At 44.8% G+C, this 23211-nt stretch overlaps 5 protein-coding genes and 1 long non-coding RNA gene across 7 annotated transcripts; 3 read left to right on the top strand and 3 right to left on the bottom strand.

Moving 5' to 3' along the window:
* On the bottom strand, nucleotides 103-3293 carry LOC110435161. Of its 2 annotated transcripts, XR_002452837.1 has the most exons (3): nucleotides 2880-3290; nucleotides 2598-2785; nucleotides 103-838 (listed from the first exon to the last, which is right to left on the bottom strand). It is a non-coding gene; the product is annotated as an uncharacterized LOC110435161 (long non-coding RNA). The 2 variants fall into 2 exon arrangements; XR_002452836.1 differs by having other exon boundaries at nucleotides 107-838; nucleotides 2598-3293.
* Nucleotides 5664-6671, top strand: LOC110434832 (putative protein phosphatase 2C 24). Its single transcript, XM_021459573.1, has one exon. It carries the CDS (start codon nucleotides 5664-5666, stop codon nucleotides 6669-6671), a length of 1008 nt encoding a protein of 335 aa, XP_021315248.1.
* Nucleotides 8457-9549, top strand: LOC8074788 (putative protein phosphatase 2C 24). Its single transcript, XM_002454174.2, has one exon. The coding sequence runs from the start codon at nucleotides 8521-8523 to the stop codon at nucleotides 9547-9549; it is 1029 nt and encodes a 342-aa protein (XP_002454219.2). The 5' UTR covers nucleotides 8457-8520.
* Nucleotides 12405-13249, bottom strand: LOC110434963. The gene is made up of 2 exons (XM_021460078.1): nucleotides 12971-13249; nucleotides 12405-12865 (listed from the first exon to the last, which is right to left on the bottom strand). Exons 1-2 carry the CDS (start codon nucleotides 13201-13203, stop codon nucleotides 12805-12807), a joined length of 294 nt encoding a protein of 97 aa, XP_021315753.1. The 5' UTR covers nucleotides 13204-13249; the 3' UTR covers nucleotides 12405-12804.
* LOC110434628 (replication protein A 32 kDa subunit B-like) lies at nucleotides 15292-18759 on the top strand. Its single transcript, XM_021459072.1, has 10 exons — nucleotides 15292-15562; nucleotides 15671-15781; nucleotides 16144-16241; nucleotides 16320-16361; nucleotides 16437-16514; nucleotides 17012-17090; nucleotides 17198-17263; nucleotides 17337-17422; nucleotides 17939-18007; nucleotides 18369-18759. The coding sequence occupies exons 1-10, from the start codon at nucleotides 15428-15430 to the stop codon at nucleotides 18451-18453; spliced, it is 849 nt and encodes a 282-aa protein (XP_021314747.1). The 5' UTR covers nucleotides 15292-15427; the 3' UTR covers nucleotides 18454-18759.
* On the bottom strand, nucleotides 18782-23211 carry LOC8066186 (probable metal-nicotianamine transporter YSL14). Its single transcript, XM_002452447.2, has 6 exons — nucleotides 22609-23211; nucleotides 21131-21294; nucleotides 20945-21042; nucleotides 20693-20827; nucleotides 20246-20435; nucleotides 18782-20120 (listed from the first exon to the last, which is right to left on the bottom strand). The coding sequence occupies exons 1-6, from the start codon at nucleotides 23093-23095 to the stop codon at nucleotides 19008-19010; spliced, it is 2187 nt and encodes a 728-aa protein (XP_002452492.2). The 5' UTR covers nucleotides 23096-23211; the 3' UTR covers nucleotides 18782-19007.

The following is a 23211-nucleotide window of genomic DNA, read 5'->3' as shown; positions in this document are numbered from 1 at the left end:
ATTTACTAGGAAAAGTTTATACTAAATTTTAAATGTCAAAACACTAGGAGAATCCCACATTACTAGGAGAAATTGAAAAATCTAGTTGTGTCACCTTTGATGTCGATGATGAAGGGCAAACAACTAAACATAACTCCAATTATTGTGGCTGAAATCTAATGATAACAGCAATGACCTAGGGGAGGAATTATATTAAGACTAAAGTAACTCGTCCCTCAATTTCCCAATGCCTATGTGTGAGAAGCTAAGCCCGCGAGAAGCTGGTCATGTCATGGTCGATAGAACTGCAGTTGGTCGGGTTGCCTTAATATCTGTGAGAAGAAGCCCGCGAGAAGCTGGTTTCCTTCTTGTTTGCGTTTGGTGCCGGCAGGTTTGCCGCTGCCATGGATGTCAGAGGACGATGCATGCGCTGGTTGGTTGTCGAGCTTACAGAATAGGGCGTGCATTGTAGCGCGAGCTCGACTACAACGAGTAGGACGAGGAGGAAGTGGACTAGTGGAGGACGCCATGATCTTGGAGGGCGTGCCGAACTACTGCATCCGCCGCACCGTCAGGAGGGGCTGGCTGGGCGGGACGACGAGCCATGGCGCACCCCCTCCCCCCGCCCCGCCCGGTGTCGTCGCAACAGCGACTCCTCCAGCACTGCCGGTGCCGAGCGCCACCGCCATCGGGTCGCATTGCCATCTCGCTCAGGCTCAGCCACGCCAGGACTGACGCTTACTGTTGCCAGATCCGGTGAGGAGGCCCTCTCCATGGCTCAACGGGGGTGCGCCGGCATCATTGAGGATGGGGCAGCGTCGCCCGCTGCTGCTGCTCGGCCCCTGCCACTGCTCGGCACCTGCCGCCACCATGACCCAAAACCAGGAATGAGTCGTTTTTGTATTTCCGTTGTTGGAGTCAGTCTTACATACTCCCTCGGTTCCAAATTATAAGTCATTCCAAGAATTTTAGAGAGTCAAAGTATTTTTAAGTTTGACAAAAAATATAGAGAGAAATATAAAGATTTTTTTTGATGAATCGAAATATAAAGATTTATATCATAAAATATGTACACTATGAAAATATAACTAACAACGAATCTAATGATACTTGGTTGGTACTAAAAATGTTATTATTTTGCTATATAAATTTGGTCAAACTTGAAAACTTTGACTCTCCAAAATTCTTGGAATGACTTATAATTTGGGACAGAGTGATAGCTTCTAGTGGAGATGCAGATGCAAATTTAATAAAAATGAGAGGAGAAAAGTGGATGGGTTCTTTTATCTACTTTTGGTGAAGTATTTAAAAGGAGAGAAATAGAAGATATTTTTAGTTGAATGCCCTCAACCCAGTTCAGGTGGGTACGCTATGCAAGGATGACATAGCAGTACATGATCGTCATGGCATCAAGGGCACAGACGATCTTCAGGGTGCTTGCTTTCTTTCCCTATTGTCCTTTCTGTGCCTTGGTTGGTTTTTGTTTTTTAGTAGTCTTTTTTATGTCTCTTCTTTTTTCAGTAGTCGCGGTCAAGGTAGCTCTATAATGGCTGGTTTAGAGGTTGTTTGGTTGATAGCTACACTTTACCACACTCCATTTTAGATAAGTTTGATTAAATTGGTAAGTGTTTGGTTTGTAATTAAGCTTAGGCATGATTTTTTTGACTCTACATGTCATAAAGTTAAAAAGTACGGCGAAATTCGGCATGACAAAGTGTGGCAACTATCTTTTGTGGCTTGTCATACTTCTCAAGTTAATGTTGTAAATCATTTTTTCTCTTTTCTATCGTCTAAAAATTATAACAGTACTTTTGTCGTCCATTCTAAAAAAAAAAGTGATATGATTGGACAATAACTATAAAATAAAAACAAAATTGCTATAGTAGCTTAAACTAAAAAAAATTGGGAACTAAACAAGGCCTTTATTGTGATGGACATGGCTAGTAGTATCACTAGCTAGCAGGTTTTATTCATGAATCACGAAGAGGAGTACACACTGAAAGGTCCTAATTAGCTAGAGAGGGGGTGAATAGCCTAATTTAAAATTCTACAAAGGCACTAGAGCGGAATATTAGTAAAACAAATGGCAAAATGCGGTTTGCTCTAGCTCTACAGGCTATCTCCAATAGAAGACCTATTTGGAAGCCAAACACAAAATAGGTTTCCAACATAATACCTATAGCCTCCAACAGAGTACCCATACAGAAGACCCATTTTAGGTGTCAGGAGAGGCATAACCCAAATTTGGGTATCCTCTCTCCTCGAGACCCATTTGCGGAGAGTGTTGTCTTTTAGGTCTTGTTGTTGGAGAAGACTAAAAATAGGTATGGAAACTTTTACCTGTAGCGCTATCCAAAGGACAAATGAGTCTTGTATTTTGGGTGACCATTGTTGGAGATAGTCTAGGCAAGCCACCTATTTGCAATTCTAATTCTTTATTATCTCTATGGCACACAAATACTATGTCTCTAATTTTACACTAGTGAGCAAGCTAAAAGAGCTATCAAGAACAATAAATTAAGCTATGCTACTCTATTTGATTTCTACCACCACTACACAAAATATGTTGCAAGTAAAAAATAATGGTAATGCAAAGATGGATAGAGAGCTTTTTATACCAACGTTGGAGAGAAGCCAATCACCAAGATGATATCCAATTCACCGGGAGACAAAGATGACACAATTATTTTTCTCCCGAGGTTCACTTGCTTGCCGGCAAGCTAGTCCCCATTGTGTCCCCCGCACCACGTGGTTCGGTGGCTAATCGGTATCACACACCGAGCCTATCAAAAGGCGCCACAAGAACCTACCAATGGATTAGAGTTGAATGACATGAGCAATCCACTAGAGTTGGAATTAGGCACTTCGCTGGGGAACCACAATAACCCCTCACAAATCACCTCTTGATTCGGGGCGGACACAATCACCAAATCCCCTCACCAATCACCAATCCACCAACCGTCTAGGTGACGGCAATCACCAAGAGTAATAAGAAATCCTCAATTGCAATCACAATCTAGTGCCACAAATATGAATCACAAAATGCACAAGAACACTAGATTTTACCACCTCCTCTCATGAGCATGAACCAACCATGGAGAGGGAGAGGAGATGAAGGGGATCCTCTTGGAGCTCTCAAATTGATCTCTAGAGCACTATCCTTCACTTGAATGGAGCACAAATCAATGGAGTGAAGGGATGGAGGATTGGGGCTCTTTTCTTCTAGGGTTTGCAAGAGGAAGAGGAAAGGAGCAGCTCTGTTTTCTTTTCTGTTCAATGGCCGAGCCACTGAAGCCTGGGCCGAAGGCCTCGGTCTATTACGGGATCAGCAGCAAGGAGCGAGGGAGGTCACGGGCGTCCACACCTGCAAGCCCCCTGACGCCGTGACCCCACCAGCAACGGGTGGGAAGCCAGCGGCCCGACGCGCTCCTGGGAAGCTTCCCGGAAGCTCCCTGGTCAGCTGCATGCAAGTGAGGGGCCCCACGAGAGAAAGCAAACAGAGCAACAGCAGGCAACGGCTCTTCGAATTTTTCTCTGCCTTCCAAGCGAGCGGCGGTAGCAGCAGCCCATCGGCAGACACAACAGCTAGCAGCCTAGCACCACTCCACGCAAAGCATACAACCACTTGTAAAACCTTTCTGAGCACACGAAACCTGTAGAGCCAAAAAGGTGGATGCATGCATGCACACGAATACACCAAGCATGCTACAGGAAGGAGTGTTTTTATGTCATGCAAGCAAGCTCTCTTTTTTCTTTTCATACCCTTTTTAAGTACTAACTTTTCATGAGTACCAAAAATAAATTAAGCACTTAAGTTAGCATATCACAAATATTTTCTTAGGATTTTTCATGCATTTTCACCACATCACTAAGCGCAAGAAATATATGCAAATGAGACTCAACTTAGTGGCACTAGATAACCATTGCAATTAAAGATTTTCCCTCTTAATAGTACGGTTATCTATCCTAAATCCGATCACGCACTCTATTACGTCTTGACCGGCAAAAACAAATATCCTATTTTATACCTTTGCCTTGAGCCCTTCTTTTTCTTTGCAAGATATGAGCACTTGATCATAATTTCCGATCATCTCCATCATATTTGAGTGCCATCTAGCTCGACCACAATATGAACCAACCTATCTCATATATCACTTAGAGCCAAAGGTTAGTTCTCATAGATTTCATCAATTATCCAAAACCAAACTAGAGCTTTCACACACTCAACGTCTTTTCGGCAGGAGACAAGGACCTGCAACCGCAGGCGGCTCCATTAAATTAAGGCCTTGTTTAGTTGACAAAGCATTTGAATTTTAGGTATTGTAGTATTTTTGTTTGTATTTGATAACTATTGTCAAATCATAGATTAACTAGGCTCAAAATATTTGGTCTCGCAAATTACAGGTAAACTGTGTAATTATTTTTTATTTTTGTCTATATTTAATACTTCATGTATGCGTCTAAAGATTCGATGTGATGGGGGAATTTTGAAATTTTTTAGAACTTTCACCCCAAAAATTAAAATTTTTCAAGATTCCCAATCACATTGAATCTTATGGCACACGCATGAAGCATTAAATATAGATGAAAATAAAAACTAATTGCACAGTTTGCCTGTAAATCGTGAGACAAATATTTTAAGCCTAGATAATCTATGATTGGATAATATTTGTCAAATAAAAACAAAAATGTTATAGTGTCAAAATCCAAAAAAAAAATGGATCTAAACAAGGTCTGAATGTCACGAGGAGGAGCAGACACCAAGAGCATCACTCGTGCGCACAGGAAACTCCGATGTGCAGTGGATGCACGTGCACATATATGCGTGTGCGGAGAGGAAGATGTCAAGTTCTCAAAATTACCAAGTTGATTTGTCAATCTGTTGGAGAGTAAATTTTTTTGTTTTGCTAAATTTTTAAAGATGGCAATCTCATTTAGCAAACCTAATTCATGGTCAATTGATCAAAATATTCTCCCACCAATTGAACTAACCATAGTTACTCCCTCCATTCTAAAACAAATATATTTCTAAAAACCCTTTCTTTTCTTAGGGAATATCGCTTGCATTTAGCTGGGTGGGGTATTAAACCACAACGGGGATTGAGAATGAAAACCAAAAAAATGTGTTCCTAGTTGGCTCGTTGTTCTTTCAATTTCATCGAAACAGAATCGGAATCGAGAAAAAGGGAAAGCGAAGCGGACTAAGGCCTTGTTTAGTTTCTAAAAAATTTCAAGATTCCCCATCACATCAAATCTTGTAACATATGTATGAAATATTAAATGTAGACAAAAATCAATACTAATTACACAGTTTAGTTGTAATTCGCGAGATGAATCTTTTGAGTCTAGTTAATTCATAATTGGACAATATTTGTCACAAACAAATAAAAGTGCTACAGTAGCCAAAACCAAATTTTTTTTCAAACTAAACAAGGCCTAACTAAAAGCGTGTCGCTATAGGAGAGGGGAGAGCACGAGTCGGAATATTTGTTGGGTGCCTATATAACTAAACGCTTGCAAACCGCACGAGCACGATGAGCCCCGTCTTTGATTCATACTACGCGTCGCTGCCTCGTATCGATCGACGTGTGCAAGGCAGCCGCTTGCATGCGCCGAGGCCCCCCGTTTCGAAAAACCAAGAACCCTAGTTTTAGTTCTCAGAGAGTAGCGCTAGAGAAAGTCCAATGGAGAAGCACATGGCGCAAACTCTGACGGAGATCGACAGCCGGATCCCTGACGCCCTCCGCGTCGCCTTCGGCATATGCCGCCCCAGGCGTCCGGCGATTCTGCGCGGCCAACAGGATGAGGCAGCGAACTTCGCCGCCGTCCTGCTCGCGCCGCGCGACGCAAACGACGACGACGGCGCCAGCGACGCCATGGACTGCGACGACGACGAGGCGCAGCAGCCGGAGGGAGACCTGGGGATGGTGTTCGCGTCATCCTACATAAAGGACCACGACGAGGACGCTCACTTCGGGCACGCCGAGGCCGGCGTCATTGGCGTGGCGGACGGCGTCGGCGGGTACCGCAGCAACGCCGGCGGCGGCGTCGACGCGTCGGCGTTCTCCCGCGCGCTCATGCACAACGCCTACGCGGAGGTGGCGGCGACGACCGCCGTGCACGGCGCGCGCTTCTGCCCCCGCGCGCTGCTGGAGCTGGCGTACCAGATGACGGCCGCGGCCTGCACGCCCGCCGCGTCCACGGCGGCCATCGTCTCCCTCGCCGGCCGGACCCTCAAGTGGGCGTTCGTCGGCGACAGCGGGTTCGTCGTGCTCCGCGGCGGCAGGATCCTGCGCCGCTTCCGGCCGCAGCAGCACTACTTCAACTGCCCCTACCAGCTCAGCTCGAACCAAGAAAGCGACAGGCTCGCCGACGCGGACGTCGGCGAGGTCGCGGCGAAGGAAGGCGACATTGTGGTTCTGGGCACGGACGGGCTGTTCGACAACGTGTTCGACGCCGAGATCGAGCGCATCGTGCGGATGGGCACGGCGTTGGGGTTCGCGCCCAAGAACATGGCGGAGGTCATGGCGGCCTTCGCTTTCGAGGCTGCGACCTGCCGCGACAGAGACACGCCGTACAGCTCGGCCTGCCGGACGCAGCCAGGCCGGAAGCCTTTCATCGGCGGGAAGCCGGATGACATCACTGTAGTGGTCGCCTACATTGTATCATGCCCTATCCGATCTCAAATATAGTCCATTGTTGTGGTTTTGTGCACGATCTTTTTACAACTCTTCGATCCCAGTTCGCGGAGGCGATCTGCTGTCAGCCGTAGTCGATGATGATGATGAGCCGTGGCGTCAGGCCACCCATTGATAGGCTTTAAGATTAGAGGAGGATTACTCTCTTAAGAACATTGGAACCGACAATTCATCAACAAAAATTGGAACGTACACAAGAAGCAGAGCGCATGAAGGGAATCTCTGAGTTGTGTGGAACATCTGTAACCTTTGGAGACAGCTTGTGTGGAACATCTGTAGGTTCTTCTCCACCTCTTAGCAGCGGGCGTGGCGTTGCGAAAGCCCTTTTTCTACTCATAAGGGCACATACTCTCTCTCTCATCCATTGGATTCACATTGAGAAGTGTGCAAACATATATCTCAATGTAGTTTCGTAATAAGATATGTATTTGCATACTTCTCAATGCTAAAATAGTTTGAATTAGAATAAAACTAAAATATGAAGCTTTTTTTGGAACAGAGTAGCTTTTAGTGCTAAGGATCAAAACAGTATGTTCGCATCTGAAAAACCATGCTGAAAATATTGTTAGAGTTAAACGAACATGAATCGTCTTATTAAAATTGTCATATAGGCATAGGCCACTGAGGGCCGACCGGCTGAGCCGTTAGGTGATCTGACAGTGAGCCGTTTCATATGATGGGCAGTTGCCGCTTTGATCATAAAATTCACGCTTGCGGTGCCTGCACGCCTTATTACAAATGCCATGTTGAGTTCTTTTGTATCTGATGATAGTCCTGCAATCCGACAAATCAGTTTTCGTTCTTTAGAAATAGAGGTTCATCTCAAAACATATATACTCAAATATATATAATCAGGATTGTTGGAAAAGAGTATAAACAGACTATATATAGCAATCAACCACACCAGTGAACTGGTTTTATTTGTCGGATAATACAATACAACAAGATGCAAGCCAAATAGGGGATAAATAGTCTGCCTCATCTGATCGCAGTGTCGCAGCCAATCCGAACCTGTGAGACTCTGCAGAAGCTCAAGTGATGGTTTGGGGGGGGGGGGGGGGGGGGGGCTCGTATTCGTTGAGGTAGGGCATGGTGGTGAGCCCCTTGGCCATGAGTAGCTGCACGCCTGCACCATGCATGTTCCACGCCCACACACCTTTTTCCTTGTCATTCTTACTTCTTGATGACGGCCGGTGACGAGCATGTTTTTTTTCGTAATTTTTTTTGTCAGTCAACAGTATTTTTCTCTCACAATAAATCAGACAGCAGTAATTTCAGCTATGATTTTTCAGACCAGCGACGTTGTATAGTGCTATACTATTGACACGTACGTTCGTGAATCGTGGTTACCTGATCCGCACTCCGGCTCCTAAATGTGATCCCGCCGCCAACAGCGGCCGACTCCGAGACGAGCTGAGGACGCTACGCACGTGTAGGTTCCATACTTTCCATGAATCCAGGCCATAAAACGGGAGCCCAACGGCATGGCGAGAGGCACATCAGAGTTCAGAAACACGAAGCTACACGAGTGCACGCATCATCAGTGTCTGTGATAACTTGATCTGAATTGCCGATCAAGAAAAAAAAAGGAACTTGATCTGAATTCTAATACGAGTTAGAATTCGATCCGAACTCTAATACGCGTCTTTATTTGTGAAATACGTCTAGAGACCAGAGTTCGAGTCAAGTGTTTAGAATATTTTGTTTTTTCACCGCAAGGATTTTCCATGTAATTTTTTGTGTCTCATGCTCTGCATCATTTGCTAACATGGTCCTTGGTGCCCGTTTCGAATTCGTTCTCAAGAACATTTGGGCTAGATTAGGGGCGGTATATTATCTGTACATGCATGCACCATGGCGACCGACCAAGATGGCGAGCGCACTGGAGAAGTTGGAGCAGATCCAGGGAACGCTAGCCGAGATCAAGGAACGAACCCCCGACGTGAGCATCTCCAGGTTCGTCGCCTCCGTTTTGGATGATTCGCCGGGGACCGAACACGCGCCGTCGGAGTGGAAGATCGGTGACGACGACGACGCCGGCGCCGGCCATGGACGCCGCCGCGCGGAGGAGCTACGGTGTGACGACGCGCGGCCATGCGCTCCCGCTCTGAAGATGGACTGGGCGGCATGCGTCCTCCCTCTCCACGGCGAGGACGCGCACTTCGGGCACGCCGAGGCCGGCGTCGTCGGCGTCGCGGACGGTGTCGGCGGGTACCGGGACCGAGGCGTGGACGCCGGCGCGTTCGCGCGAGCTCTCATGGCGAACGCTCTGGCGACGGCGGAGCGGGTGGCCAACGCCAAGGCTCCCAAGCTCCTTCCCCGGCTCTGCCCCATGAAGGTGCTGGAGCGGGCGTACAAGAACGCGGCCACGAGCGGAACACCGGGGGGCTCGACGGCCGCCATCCTGTCGCTCCACGGCGCGGCGCTCAGGTGGGCGTACATCGGCGACAGCGCCTTCGCCGTGTTCCGAGGCGGCGAGATCATCCACCGCTCGGTGCAGCAGCAGCGCGGCTTCAACGAGCCGTACCAGCTGAGCGCCAGGGGTTGTGGAGGCAGCCTCGCCGAGGCGAAGGTGGGCGGCATGCCGGCGGCGGAGCACGGCGACGTCGTGGTGATGGCGACGGACGGGCTGTTCGACAACGTGCACGACTGGCAGCTCGAGCGCGCCGTGCGGATGGGCACCGAACTGGGCTTTTCGCCCAAGAACATGGCGGACATTGTCGCGGGCCTCGCTTACGCGATATCCAACAACAGTTGGGCATGCTCGCCGTTCGGTATCGGATACTTGAAGAAATATAAGGAGGTATGGCATGGTGGAAAGCAGGACGACATCACGGTCATCGTCGCGTATCTTGTCTCCGAGGATTCATGATTTTTTTCTTTTGGAGGCTGCGATTGATTTTTTTTTTAGGAACGATGGGGCGCTTGCAAAATGTTTGAGAAAATTGCTATAATGGTACTCCAAACAAATGGCTTCGCTAAAATGACAATCTTAACGTTGGCTTCATGTTTGTAAGCCATTTGTTTGGAGTCCCATTATAACAATTAAAATACATAGTAGCATTATTATATATGATTATTAGTTGCAGAACTGTCCCTGTCCCTGCATTGCAATAGAAGAAAATTAAACTCATAGTGCATGACTGCACACAACAATACTGAGAATCTGGGGCACACAAAATTAGAACCCCAGAATCTTAGACAGCGTACCCCGGGCTCAAAAAATTTGAGGTTCCAAGAATTGAGCTATGACACTTATCCACACAAAAAATATGGTACATTAGAAAAAATTTAGTGCAATTCCAATGGTGCGTTGCAATATTGTAATTCATTCACAAGTTGGATACAAAATAATCCCATTCAGCCTTTGGCCCCTTGAAATTGAAGTACAAGAAGTCAGATATAAAAGAGTTTTGCCTCGAACTGATTAGCACTACTCACGTTAATTACGTCTGCCAAACAAGCATGTAAATACAACATTACAAATATAAGCAAACATCCATGGTCCAAACAGGGCATAGTACAGTACAATAGATTGTTCTGCATTTTAGTCTCATTCATGGGTTTAATTTCTGAAATTATGAATTCTCTGAAATAAAGCCTGGAATTTCAGTGGTTGAAGCTGATAACTTTTAGAACACTCTGAGGATCGATATCTAGATTTTTTTTCTTTTTTTCCTGGCGTATTTAGATCCCCCCCTTTTTTTTCCACCCAAATGCAGCGTATTTAGATTTTTCTTTCTTTTTTCCTTACAAATGAAGCGCATCAAGATCATTATCCTATAGGGTCGTCCAGCTATAGAAATCAGATCGCTGTAAAAATATGAAACAAAATTGTAAACCTATAGTAATGTAGTTGGCACAAAGTAGTGCTGCCTACTGCCAGCATACACTTGTGTTGTGCACAGATTAGCAAACTCAAGTGAACCGCAGCCAGGAGTCTTCTTTTCTTTTCCAAACAATTGGGGAGGTCAAACCCCACATGCTTATATTGCACGAAAGAGGAATGTAAGCATACAGATGCTTAAGGATCAAGCTCTACAATAAGCTAGCAGAGAAGCGGAGACGGTTGGGAGATCCTTAAATCAGCTTAGAAAAGAACTAAGGTGACATGATTTTTTTAAGACTAAACTGAATTCTAAACATTTTAGAATATATGGAAAAAAAATTTGGATGGTGCTCATTTAATTCTAAACTTTAAAGTTGTTGTCCTTTCTAGATATATCTTTTTATATGTATCTAGATATAGCATATATCTTTTTTTTAAATAACATCAAAAGTTTTGCCATGATTTATATTAGAAGAAGAAAGTAAAACAAGAGCTTGCCCAATTTAAGAAAACTGGACCTAAAACCCCTGTACAACTAGGGATACAAAAACTCACCAGAAACAACTCCTATAAGTCAGACGCAACACAAGAAATCAGCACATGTACAAACAACCGACTAACCAAATAGCTTGTCAGCCGAATCTATCAGTCATTGAACAGTATTTTTTTCTCACAACAATCAGCCAGCGGTTCTATCATGGCTTATTAGCCAAACAAACAAAGTGGCACAACTAATATCAAAAGGCTACAAGACCACATCAACTCACTAAGCTAAAAAAACACCATGCACGCCTAATCAACAAGCAACCACTAAAGAGCACTGAAGCCAAAACAGAAGAGCAGGTACGTCAACAAAAGCCCATCAAATGAACCACCAGGTGCATAGAGAACTTCCATCAAACTTCTAACTGCTCTTGAGTATTTCTAGATTCCACTTTGGTTAGCTTGCCCCTCTTCTTTTTGCTTTTTTGTGGCCCCGAAGCAATTAGCACCGTGAGGGCATCCATCTTCTCCTTAGTGAGTGGACGCTCAAAATGTTGTGCATAAAAGTTGAACTGGTCAGCCCCCTCTTGTGTTGTTGGTGGTGATAGTCTCCCAGTTTTTTTTTTTTTTTTAACAAGCAACTTCTTTGCAACTTGGATTGCTCCTTTTCCTTCTGTGGTTTTGGATTTCTCCGCTAACCTACTGCTTTTATGTTGTGGGGGTAATGACAGACAGTCTTGGTGGTACCGGGGTTTCAGGTGGTTCAGATGTGTTACCCATTTCATGATCAAGTTCGTCTGCTTCTGGTAGTTGTGGGATTAGAGAGGCCTGTACAGATTTAGTAATTGAAGCTATGAACCCATCAACTGTAACAGCCTTAGCTATCACAGCTGGGTCTTGTGGTGCAGTGGAAACATAGCAGATATCTATGTGTATAAAAAACTATGTATAAGTAAAAAATTAAAACAACTTATAATCTGAAACCAATAAGGCGTTCTTAGCTGTTGGAAGGTAACCAATGGAGTGGTTTTAGATGTTGGAGTGTACACCGAACACGCGAACACGGTATTCACTTTCGTAATTCAGATTTAAAATCTTAAAACTATACTGCCATACAAAACTGGAGGTTGAAAAATAAATTTTGTCCTAATGAAATAAAAAATTCAATTCGGTTTCTTTATCTCAACTAGTAACAGAAAGTACAGCTGAATATGAGCTGTCGTTAAAGGTCAGGGTTGTCATCCTGCAGTCCACTGTCCACCACAGGAAAACGGAAAACGCGGACGGAAAAAGAGCGTAATCTCTGGTGGTCCAATTCAGCTTTCCAATATCACGAGTCATCATGATATAGCAAACTGACAAACACCATAACGCAGGATGTCCATATCAACAATCACATCGCAAAAATTTGCTAGTGCAGGGAAGAGGACTTGAAGTGCTCTGGTTGCCAATGTTCAGTGCACAAGAAACGTAAATAAATGTGTAATACAGCAGCGTATCAAGTGCGAGCGCACGTCATCCGTAAGAATTCCAAACAGAGAATCGATCTGCAAGCGCACAGAAAGTTTTCTGACAAGGAAATCGCCGCAGGGTTGAAGATTAGTGCAGCAGTCTATCAAGTTTCCTTACTGTTACTGACGAACTGAATCCGGCTTTACAAATATCGTCACCGAAGGACCTCATAAAGAACATACGAATCCCACGACATCCTAGAATCCAAGATCAGCGAGGCGACGGTGTGGCCGGCCGGCCTCCGCTTCCTTGAGAAATTCCGCAGGGCCGTCGAGGAGCAGCATCAGCATCGACATCGATCGATCAAGACGAGCAGCAGAGGAAGTCCAGGATGCTGGAGCAGCAATCGTAGCAGCAAGAGCAACTGCAACCAAACCCCACGGAGAAAGCGGAGAGGAGAAGGATCGGTGAGAGGGATCGACGCGGGGTTGGATGGAGTGGAGAAAGCAGTCAAGTCGAGTCCCCTTACCACTCGTCGACGGCCTTGTCCTGGAAGTCGTCGGTCGTGGACATCACCTGAGCGGATGGGGGATCCATGGCCGGTACGTCCGCGGGGGAGCGCCGGAGTCCGGGAAGAAAGAGATGTGGCGAAGAACGCGGACGGCGGAGCCGGCGCGGCGAGAGGCCAAAGCGCAAAGGCGAAGCAACGAGCAGGCTGGATGGAATTTGGAATGCGAATAAATTGGTGAGCACAGCACACATGGGCCGAGGAGGCTGTTGTACCTGTATGGCTGTATCCGCGTCTAAAGAAAATTAACGTTTTGCGGTTTTGCCCGTGAGCACTTGGAAACTGGCTCGCATCGCGGCGTTTGGAGTTTTGCACGGGCCGTGTTTCTTCAACCAATTTTTTTTAAACATTATAGTATTTTCGTTTGTGTTTGATAAATATTATCTAATTATGAACTAACTAGACTCAAAAAATTTATCCGCAGATTATATATAAAATATGCAAATACTTTTAAATTTTATCTATATTTAATATTCTATGTATGCGTCTAAATATTTGATGTGACGGAGAATCTTGAAAAAAATTTTAGGTTTTGAAAAGGAAGCAAACAAGGCCAGTATCTGTTTTTTTTGCGAACGCTTCAATCACGCTGGATGATTGCGCAGGATCTGTCGTACTAGGAACATGATCAGGTGTCACGGGTAGCAATGTTTTTTTTTTAAAAAAAATTGCAAATGGCTCGTTGTGTTTTTTCTGATGTCTAGTGAATCAATCAGTCGGCGGTTTCATGTATGATGATTATTACCGCTACGGCACGTTTGGTCAAGAGTAGTTCAAAGAAGAGCATGGGCATAAAAATCTTTTATTTGTTTTTGCGAAAGTGGGAGTTTAGGTGAAAAAAGAAATAGGACTTTAGAGGGACAACTTACACTAAACAATTCCCTGAGGGAAAGGTAAGAATTATACACTTAATGAATACCTCACCGTCCATCGAGACTTGTAATTTCTTACTCAAAACCTTCACCGCGAAAAAAATATATGAATTCACTCCTCATCCTCTCTCATTTACTCCACAAACTAGACTAAAAGTAAAATTCCTACTTTAACTTCCTCGGTTCTTCTGTCAATTATCACCACTAATTACTGTGCCCCTTCTCATGTAGTTGTCAAACACACCTTTATAATAATTGTAATTAGGACCATGATGACAATTTCAGTCTAAATATGTGCATTGTGTCTTAGTTTTTATAGATGGACAATAGTACAGTTTAGTATCAACCTTTATAATGATTGAGAATTTCTAATCAACAGATATATTTTTTATAGAAAAAAAGAAAAGAAAAACACGATCGTCTCTGAACGCCAATCCAACGCCTAATCGACACTTGAGCCGCGGCATCGTGCACTGGCACAATCCGGCTCGCGCATGCAGGAGCGAGCTCTTGCTACACTTCCGCACGAGCACGAACTAGCCTTGGTCCGTTCGGCGGGCCAGGATATCCACTCGCGCCCAAAGGCCAACGCCTGTGCAAGCACGATAAACAAATACTACCTTCCTCCCAGATTATAAGAGGTTTAACTTATTTATTTTAAATTTAATAATTTATCTTATTCAAAAAATTATATAGATATAGTAAAATTTAAATTATTTTTTAAAAAACTTTTATTAATAAAGTAAACCATGATAAAAGATTTGATATTTTTTATAAATTTTTTATTAAGACAAATGGTCAAACCTAATATCAAAAAAATCAAATATTGAATATAATAAATACAAGAGTTTTTTTAATAAGATTTTGACAACTTCATAATTTTCCATCAGCAACGCTGTTGTATCCCTGTGCCAATGGACTTGACATTTTATTTCTATCAAATACAACGAATAAATATGGACCGAAACAAATGTCAACACCCATAAGTCCCAAATGTTCAATGTTAATTTTTAATTCATAGGATTTAAGATGTTAGGACTTTCTATTATGATATTGTTTATATGTTTTTAGAATCCTAATTTCGTCCTGTTTGTTTTGCTAAAACTTGACTTTATGTTAATACCGAGAAGTATAGTTTGCTAATCTATTATGAGCTGTATAATATTCCCTCCATCTCTAAAAGAATGTAAATCTCGTTTTTCGAGAATTTAAAAGTTTTTTTTAAGGTTGATCAAATTTATATAAGATATTAGATACAGTTAGATCTCTAATTATTTTTAAAAATTTTCAAGGTGCAACTAAACAAGGCCTTTGCCGTTGATGAGACGGAGCCGTCTGCCAGGGCGCGCGCCAAGTAACACGGAGTCACGCGCGGATAGTCGTCCGATGGAACCGACGCCCGCCTGCCTGCTGCCTCCCCGCATTTCCGCTCAAAATAGCGGACGAGGCCAAAGGCTCCCCCAACCCAACCGTTCTCCCGCCCTCGTTCCTTTGCTCCTCCCTTCCTTCCTCGGGAAGCCTAGGGTTTAGGGCTTCAACCGCCGCGATGTACGGCGGCGGCGGCGGGCACTACGACGGCGGCGGTGGCGGTGGCGCCGCCAACGCCAACTCGCTCTTCGGCGGCGGGGGCTTCATGCCCTCACAGTCCACGGCGGTCCCGGAGAGCAGCGGCCTCTCCAAGGTCCTTCCTAATCCCCCCTCCCCTTTGTATTGCTCCCTTTCGTCCATTTGTTCTCCATCCCCTGCTGACCCGTTACGTGCGCTCCCGATCGACCGGTGTGGTGGGCAGGGTCGGAGCGCGCAGACGCTGCTCCCGCTCACCGTGAAACAGATCATGGACGCGGCGCAGGCCAGCGATGACAAATCTAATTTCGCCATCGACGGCGTTGAGGTGTCCACGGTACGGATTTTCGCCCTTTTCCCGGGCGGTGCTTAGAATTGCAAGATTCGTTCGCAAGATTTGCATTTTGGATGGTCACACTGCTTGGATGGAAGATTTGTTCATTAGTAGACCCATTATCCATTAAGAAAGAAAAATGACCTCTTTTATCTGATGTTGTTCTACTGGAAATTAGCCTCTGGGACATAGGGGTATGGTGGGTCCCAATGAAATGCTTCCCTTTTATGCAAATTTTCCAATACTTGCTATAGTGTCTTTTTTTTTGGTGAAATCTAATTTATCTGGTTTCAGACGGTTTTGCATTGAGCATTTAGTTGGCATGTCGAAGTCATTTAAAATGTTGTATTTACTCTGAATTGCAGGTTAGGCTTGTTGGACGCATGTTGAATAAGGTTCACCGTGTCACAGATGTTCAATTCACTCTTCATGATGGTACCGGCAAGATAGATGTGAATCGTTGGTAGGATGCTCCAGATCGTATTTGATGTTTAGCACTTTTGGATTGTTCCATTAATTTAATGCCATTCTTTTTTTCAAGGGAAAATGAGTCTTCCGACGCTAAGGAAATGGCTGATGTCAAGTAAGAATTACAGATTAACTATTTAGTTTGTCATGCGTCTAAATTGATAGTGTTGCTTTGTTTCGGTTTTACAAGTGACGGGGACTATGTTATAGTCAATGGCGGTTTGAAAGGTTTTCAAGGAAAGCGCCATATAGTTGCCTACTCTGTGCGGTGAGCTCTATATACTTACTAGTCTTTCTACTCTTGCATGGTGATTTGTGATGCTTACTTTCAATGTCTGCTTCCTGTGGATTACTGGTGTGTTGTTTGATCTCTTCCATGGAATTGCGCCACCGTACTAAAATTTCATTTTTCCTGTGCTAAAGTAGAAGACTAAATAAAAGGCTTATGCTGTGTCAAATTCAAATAACAACTTAGTGGTTGCTAGGTTTGCATCAACCCGTCTAGGTTATTTATAATCCAGTATGTTGTTGTTAATGAAATATGTAATGTTTCATTGTTGCTTATCCAACATTATATCATATTGAAAGTTGTTTGTCATCTGATGTCTCAAATTGGTAGCAAGATCTTCTTGGGATGATTCAAGGTCACTTATGAACTAGTATTGAGGATAAAGTCTCACCTTGCCTGGACAAATATATTGTGAATTTGATACAGCTATTTCAGACATACTTCTTGAAATCTTACTGTTTATGATTTCTTGTCAGGCGTGTGACAGACTTCAATGAAATACCCCATCACTTTCTGCACTGCATTCAGGTGCATCTGGATCACACCAGGCCAAAGGTACTAAGATCCCACATAATTCCGGGAGTTGAGTGACTTACTAAGTTTTTTGTGGGTGATTTTATGTTTTCCAGTGATCATTTTTTTTATGGTGACATTGGTTGCAGGCCCAAATAAATGCCAGTACGGCAACCCTTGGTCATACTAACCAAGTTCGGCCCTTTAATAATCAGGTAGTTTCTCTAACTGTATAGTATTACAAATATCTACCAGTCTCTTTCTAATGTTTCATATTTATTTCCTCAGGCTGCAACGTTTTCTGCATCAGGAAATGCTGCTGGAAACAACGTGTCTGACTTGGTCATGAGTGTTTTTAATGACCCAGCAGCCATGTAAGTTAACTATAGCTGATTCTACTATCAAATGTTATTGCTGTGTTTTCCGTGACCCAGTAAAAGAAAACTAATCTTACACCCATGATTCATGTTCATGAGTAGCATAGTCCAAAGAATCCAAGCCCCATAGTATTTTAAAGCTGGTAGAGATACCAAACCTACGGAGCTTTAAAAGCTCCATGGTAAAGAATGGCCATACTTAGTAATAATGGTTTAGCCTAACACTAGGATAGCTCAGGGTTATGAACCTAGAAACAACGGAAGAACTGTAAGGAGAACAAATTCAGGAAAGTTTATTGTCCTTTTGGTGAACACTGAATTGGATGAACACCATCTGAGGCTAATTTTGTATTCCATAGATTCAAGTGTCTTGTATAAACCTCATTTTGTAGTAGGTTTGTTTCTTCTACCTTGCTAGTATTCCGGTGCCAGTTTTAACGGCAAATTTATTACTGTATTACAAATGTGAGGAGCATATCTTGTTGAGAAATAGACTGGTGACTGCAACTGCAGAGACCGGGAGCATGGACTGCACATCAAAGATGTCGCAAATCGTCTTAAACTATCAGAAGATGTAGTCAGGTATCTTCTGCCTTCTCCCTCCCTCTAAAATACACAGTATTCAACTTGCTATTCTCTTTCTTAAATGATGAACAAAACCAGACTGGCAGCTTGCTTTCCTGTGTATTGTTTCTTCGAGTTCTTAGTTATTAGTATTCTGCTCGGTAGTTTTTCTTTTCCTGATTACAGCCTCCCAATCCCAGGGACTTATCTTTTTTCTTGCTATATAAACAGAAACTGATATGATACAGACAAATATTATCATTAAATTATTTGACCCCTTTTATTGAAATGAGTCTTATTCTTTATCATGAACTACAATTCTGAATCTTGTCTTTGTTCTTTATCACAAATTACGTACGTCACTTGTTACTTTTCACAGGGCGGTCATCCAACATCATGTTGACCAGGGCGACATTTACAACACGATTGATGACAACCATTTCAAGTCTGCCGCGAATGGATGATCATGTTGCAAGTCCAGCCTTCAGGCTCTGTGTAGGTATGGAGCCGTTTCAAGCAAGAAATGTAAACCCTCTGCAGGATCGCCTCTATCTTCCATATGGTCATCAGGGTGTCAACAGCTTAACTTCTAGGTTTCGGTGTGTATCTAAGTACTGCTCTCTTATGCAGTTATATGTAATGGACATATGATGTGATTGGACTAGGTCTACCTGCTGGACATCAGTTGTGTTTGCTACTCAAGTAACGTACAAGTAACACCGTGTGCAGGATGGATCTAGCAAAATCAGTTTCAAAGTTCCCTGGCGCTAGATCTGCCTTTTGTGATTTCCATTCGTGCAAATTTGAACGTTTCACATTCCAAAAAAACCTATATAACCGTGAAATACCCTAGTCATGGATTGAACCAAAAAAAGGCAGAGGGACATTGAGTAAAGCCTTTCCTCTTACAGACTACACGGACAAAGCTTTGATCACTCCACAGCAAACCTCTTCTCTTCTACATTTTACACCAATAATTACAGGATGAAGGCGTGCCTACTTGCCATTCTATGTAAAATCATGACAACCCGAGGAAGCTGTCCACCTTGGCATTGGTCGATCTGGACAAAAACTTCATGCAAATGGGAGGCTGCACCTTGGCGAGGGCCAGAATGGACTGCGGCAGGGTCCAGATGCCATCTCCGCAGATCAGTCCCGACGCGACCGCAGGTCCAAACGCGTCCGCTTTCGCCTTGTTCAGCTGCTCCCACACGAAGAGGATCACGCAGCCCAGAAACATGTCGATGGCGAAGTAGGATCCGATGTAGAACGGGATTGCCATCGCCATTGGCAGCGGGATGAACCTCGACACCCTCTGTGGGGTCAGGTCCCTCACAAGGTTGATGACGATCGCTGCCGCAAAGAAAATGTAGCAGAGGGTGAGGCAGTTTTCCGGGAGGGAGCGGAAGCCATCCACGCCGAGGATGGCCATGTTGCGGTACACGATGGCGTAGGGTGCCGGGTACTCGGTGCCACTCTCGCCAATGTCACCGAACGCCTTGTAGAAGAGCCAGAAGACGCAGGGGCCGATAACACACCCCATCCCGGTGCCGATCACCTGGCTGATGAACATAGACCTCGGTGACGCCAGTGTCAGGTACCCAGTCTTGAAGTCTTGCATCAGGTCTGAGGCGGTCGACACGATGCTCATCATGACACCACAAGCAGCGAGCCCAACGAGCACGCCACCTTGCGAGAGCCCGGCCCATGCACCGAACACGAAGATGGCGAGCTTGCCGTAGGTGGAGGCGAGAGACCAATCAGTGAGGCCACTTCCATAAGCGTTGCAGAAGGCCAGGACAGGTGCCACGACATAGGCAACCAAAATGTAGTACCACTTAAGCTGCGGGAAGATCTGAGGAAGGGTGCCGATAGATATTGCGGCAACTGCAACATAGCCCCCATATGCAACTGACTTGGGAATTTGATCTTTCAGAAAAATCTCAATGCGACGTTCATCGTCAAAGGATACAGCTTCGGTACTGGACATGGAACTGCCATTGTCTGAAACAGGAAGCATGATTTTTGAATTTTGCTGCACCATTGATATGAAGCCCGCAATTGTGCGGATCAGCACCTTAATGAAGTTGTATAAACCATCCCCAAGGATCAAAGCAATGGAAATGAAAACCTGCAATTGCAAGGAACTAGCAGTTGAACTCTTCGTCACAAAACTAATGTTCTCATGTGATGAAGCTGAATGGTATAGCTTTGGGAAAAGAGAACAGAACAGCCAAAAGTAGGATTGATGTTTACCCTGTAAGCCTGCAGCCCATGTAGACTTGAGTCTTCGAGGTTAGCCGGGTACCAACTCCCCTTCTTCTTGGCAATGAGAGGCCACATTACACCCCATGAGAGAATACCACCCAGTAGAACAGACACATTAACGATGTACGGGCAGATCATGCCAACTCCAACGTACGTAGGAGAGAAGTCAAAGTAGAACCTGAAAGACAATAAGCCAAGTTTAGCATCAGAGACCAATACCTCTGAATTGGCGCCTAGCCAATTGAAAATACTAAGCAAAACTTCAGATGCTTGGCATAAATAACTGCTGTTTTACTTGTGCAGCATAACAAGAGATGGCACAAATGAATTTGCAAGCTCTCATTGTTTTACCAGATGGAAGATGTATAAACTATTCCAGATATTGAACATTCTACTCAGCAAGTGTCATATCTAGGATAGTGTCACAGTTCTGACCTATTGTTATAAGCTTCAAGGCCCAATGTTGGGAAATTTTTGAATCCACACTCATCCCCTGCAGTGTAGAACCACTGAAAAAGGCCCCAGAAAAAGCTGAACACGAAGTACTTGCCCAACGTCTTTACTTGCTTCCTGAAATATATTATTATCATTGTAAGTGGAGTTGCACAAGATGGACCAGGTGGTGAAAATAATGGATACAGTTTTCACAAGGTCAAAGTAGCCAAAAGCAGAACTGTATAGACATACTTTGCAAGCTTGGCTCCCTCAGGTGTGTGAAAACCGTTGATGAGATATGCAGTGGCTGTGCCACTTGGATAGGTCAGCTTGTAGTCAACAATCATAATCTGAAACAAAATTAAGCTGATAAGAACAAGTTTGCTTCCATACAGTAAATCAGTAAGAACATAATGGACAAAAGAGTTGGAGACATACCTTTCTTAGGGGCACAAGCGCAAAGAGACCAATAAAACTGACAAGGAATAGGAACCCTATCATCCATCCAAGGTGAGGATCCTTTATGTTATTAGCATCTTTAGCCTCTGTTGCTTGATTAGCTATTTTGTCACTCATTCCAAATAGATAGCTGCCAAAGCCACCTGATTAATTTGAATAGAAGACTATAAGTCATTTTGCATATTTTTGGTTGGCTTCAACTCAACATACTTAGCTGATGCAGTGATGTTAGTCACACTCTTGAACAGGAAAAACAATGTTTTGATTACTTATTTCATTTCAACAGATAAGGCACCAAAACATGCTACTTGTCTCTCGCCTTAAATGATCTGATCACACTATGAACACTTCAAAACACAGATAATCACTCATTTCCTGAAAGCATTGTTGCAGATTTGCAGTTCTGCAGTGGAGGACATATGCAAATTTAAACTTGCTGATAAGAGTAGTTTCTTAATTCCAGCTGACTGACCTATGCGTATGCGTATGGGCCATTTTGTTATGCAATTTCAAATTATTTCAGCCTGCAAGTCCAGTGGTTGCACATGATAGATTGGGCATCAACGCACCAAATAACATGGTTCACAAATAAGCCTGCAGATCATAAATAGTTATTTATGTTCGACCAATGCTTCAGATGCATGTGTCATGTCTGCCAAAGGAAAAAAAAACAGCGCATGTACTTCATGTACCATGCCTCTATTTTAAGGGGAGGAGTCAACCCAAGCAGGCTCATCACCTAATTATGAGCGCCAAATATTTGAAATTTTTTTTGTTGACTTTTTACATGTTTATTCAGCACAAGAAGCAACCACAAACTTTCGCCAATTTCATCACTAGCCCTCTAGGCCTTCCATTGAAAAATAGGTGATTATCCTATGGCTATCAATCATGCACTCCCTGAGACCACATAATCACCGTGGAGTCCACCTAACGGTGATGCAGTGGACAAGAAGTCCGAAACGACCAAGAAATTTTTGGTCCTTTACCAATCGTTTATTTTGCCGAGAACGCTATTTTCGAGTCGCTACTGAAAGCGATTGGTTGGTGTTTTCCTTTGGGGCAAAAGAACAATCGATTCCCTGACGTTTCAGGCTTACCAACTACAGCGAACGCTGTGCCACCCTGTGACTCTCTGTATCTGCGTCATACACTCAGACTACTCCCACACCCAAAAGCCACTATAGACAAACCAAACAATCCACTGTTCGTTCAACCAATTCGAACGACACATCAGCGGCTCATACAATTCGATCGGCACATCGGCAATTCATACGAAGGCGAGCATGAAATCGACGCAACAACCGCTCCCAAGAGCACGATCACCACAATTTCCTCTCAACTCAAGCAGACAACGGCGTTGACAGGAAATTACGAATTAGTATACACTAGTAGTACTAGCGAAGCATACATAGTTCGGGACGGGAGGGGAGGGGGTCTGGTGGTTGGTTACCGACCGCTGAAGGCGATGCCGTAGGCGGAGACGACGCAGGTCTGGATGACGGTGTTCTCCTGCCTGGTGAAGGGCTGGCGGAGGAATCCCATCCGCTCGACGGCGGCGGTCCACATGCGGACGAAGAAGAAGCCGAGCAGCCCCGCGGAGACGTTGAGGGAAGGGATGATCCCCGTGGTGAGGTTGAGCTTCATGACGATGACGCTGAACATGACGGCGAGCAGCGCGCTGACGACGAACGCCCGCAGCGTCAGCTGCTCCCGCCACGACGGCAACGCCTTGTCCGCGAACACCCGCTCCACGGACGCCGCCGCCTGGCCGCCGCCGTCGGCCCCAGCGCCGCCGCCATTGCCGCCCAGCCCGTCGCCGTCGCCGTCGCCCTTGCCGCCCGCGTGGCGGTGCCGCAGCGCGGCTGGGGATGCGGCCGCCGCCTCCGACACCTCCTCCTCGCCCCCGCCCCCGCCTCCCGCCGCGGTGGTGTGCGGCGCCATTTGGTTGGGCGCTCCGCGCTCGTGCTCGGGTTGGTGTTTGGTGCCCGCCTTTTGGAGTGGTGACTGCCTGCCGGGCTGGGACTTCCGAGAGAAAAGAAGAGGAAAAACAGAGGGAC

Source organism: Sorghum bicolor, chromosome 4 (genome assembly GCF_000003195.3).
Source record: "Sorghum bicolor cultivar BTx623 chromosome 4, Sorghum_bicolor_NCBIv3, whole genome shotgun sequence".
Lineage (NCBI taxonomy): Eukaryota > Viridiplantae > Streptophyta > Magnoliopsida > Poales > Poaceae > Sorghum > Sorghum bicolor.
Note: the sequence above shows the minus strand (reverse complement) of the source record. Positions and strands in the feature narration are given on the sequence as shown.

Bases quoted from the DNA above. Each gene is read 5' to 3' on its own strand.
- LOC110434832 (XM_021459573.1), top strand. From the start codon at position 5,664: ATGGAGAAGCACATGGCGCAAACTCTGACGGAGATCGACAGCCGGATC.
- LOC8074788 (XM_002454174.2), top strand. From the start codon at position 8,521: ATGCATGCACCATGGCGACCGACCAAGATGGCGAGCGCACTGGAGAAG.
- LOC110434963 (XM_021460078.1), bottom strand. From the start codon at position 13,203: ATGTGTGCTGTGCTCACCAATTTATTCGCATTCCAAATTCCATCCAGC. The intron at 12,866-12,970 runs GTAAGGGGACTC...GTTTGGTTGCAG, and splicing joins GACAAGGCCGTCGACGAGTG to TTGCTCTTGCTGCTACGATT.
- LOC110434628 (XM_021459072.1), top strand. From the start codon at position 15,428: ATGTACGGCGGCGGCGGCGGGCACTACGACGGCGGCGGTGGCGGTGGC. The intron at 15,563-15,670 runs GTCCTTCCTAAT...TGTGGTGGGCAG, and splicing joins AGAGCAGCGGCCTCTCCAAG to GGTCGGAGCGCGCAGACGCT. The intron at 17,264-17,336 runs GTAGTTTCTCTA...TTATTTCCTCAG, and splicing joins TTCGGCCCTTTAATAATCAG to GCTGCAACGTTTTCTGCATC.
- LOC8066186 (XM_002452447.2), bottom strand. From the start codon at position 23,095: ATGGCGCCGCACACCACCGCGGCGGGAGGCGGGGGCGGGGGCGAGGAG. The intron at 20,436-20,692 runs GTCAGAACTGTG...ATTGTCTTTCAG, and splicing joins CTTGAAGCTTATAACAATAG to GTTCTACTTTGACTTCTCTC. The intron at 20,121-20,245 runs GTAAACATCAAT...TTGCAATTGCAG, and splicing joins ATGGGCTGCAGGCTTACAGG to GTTTTCATTTCCATTGCTTT.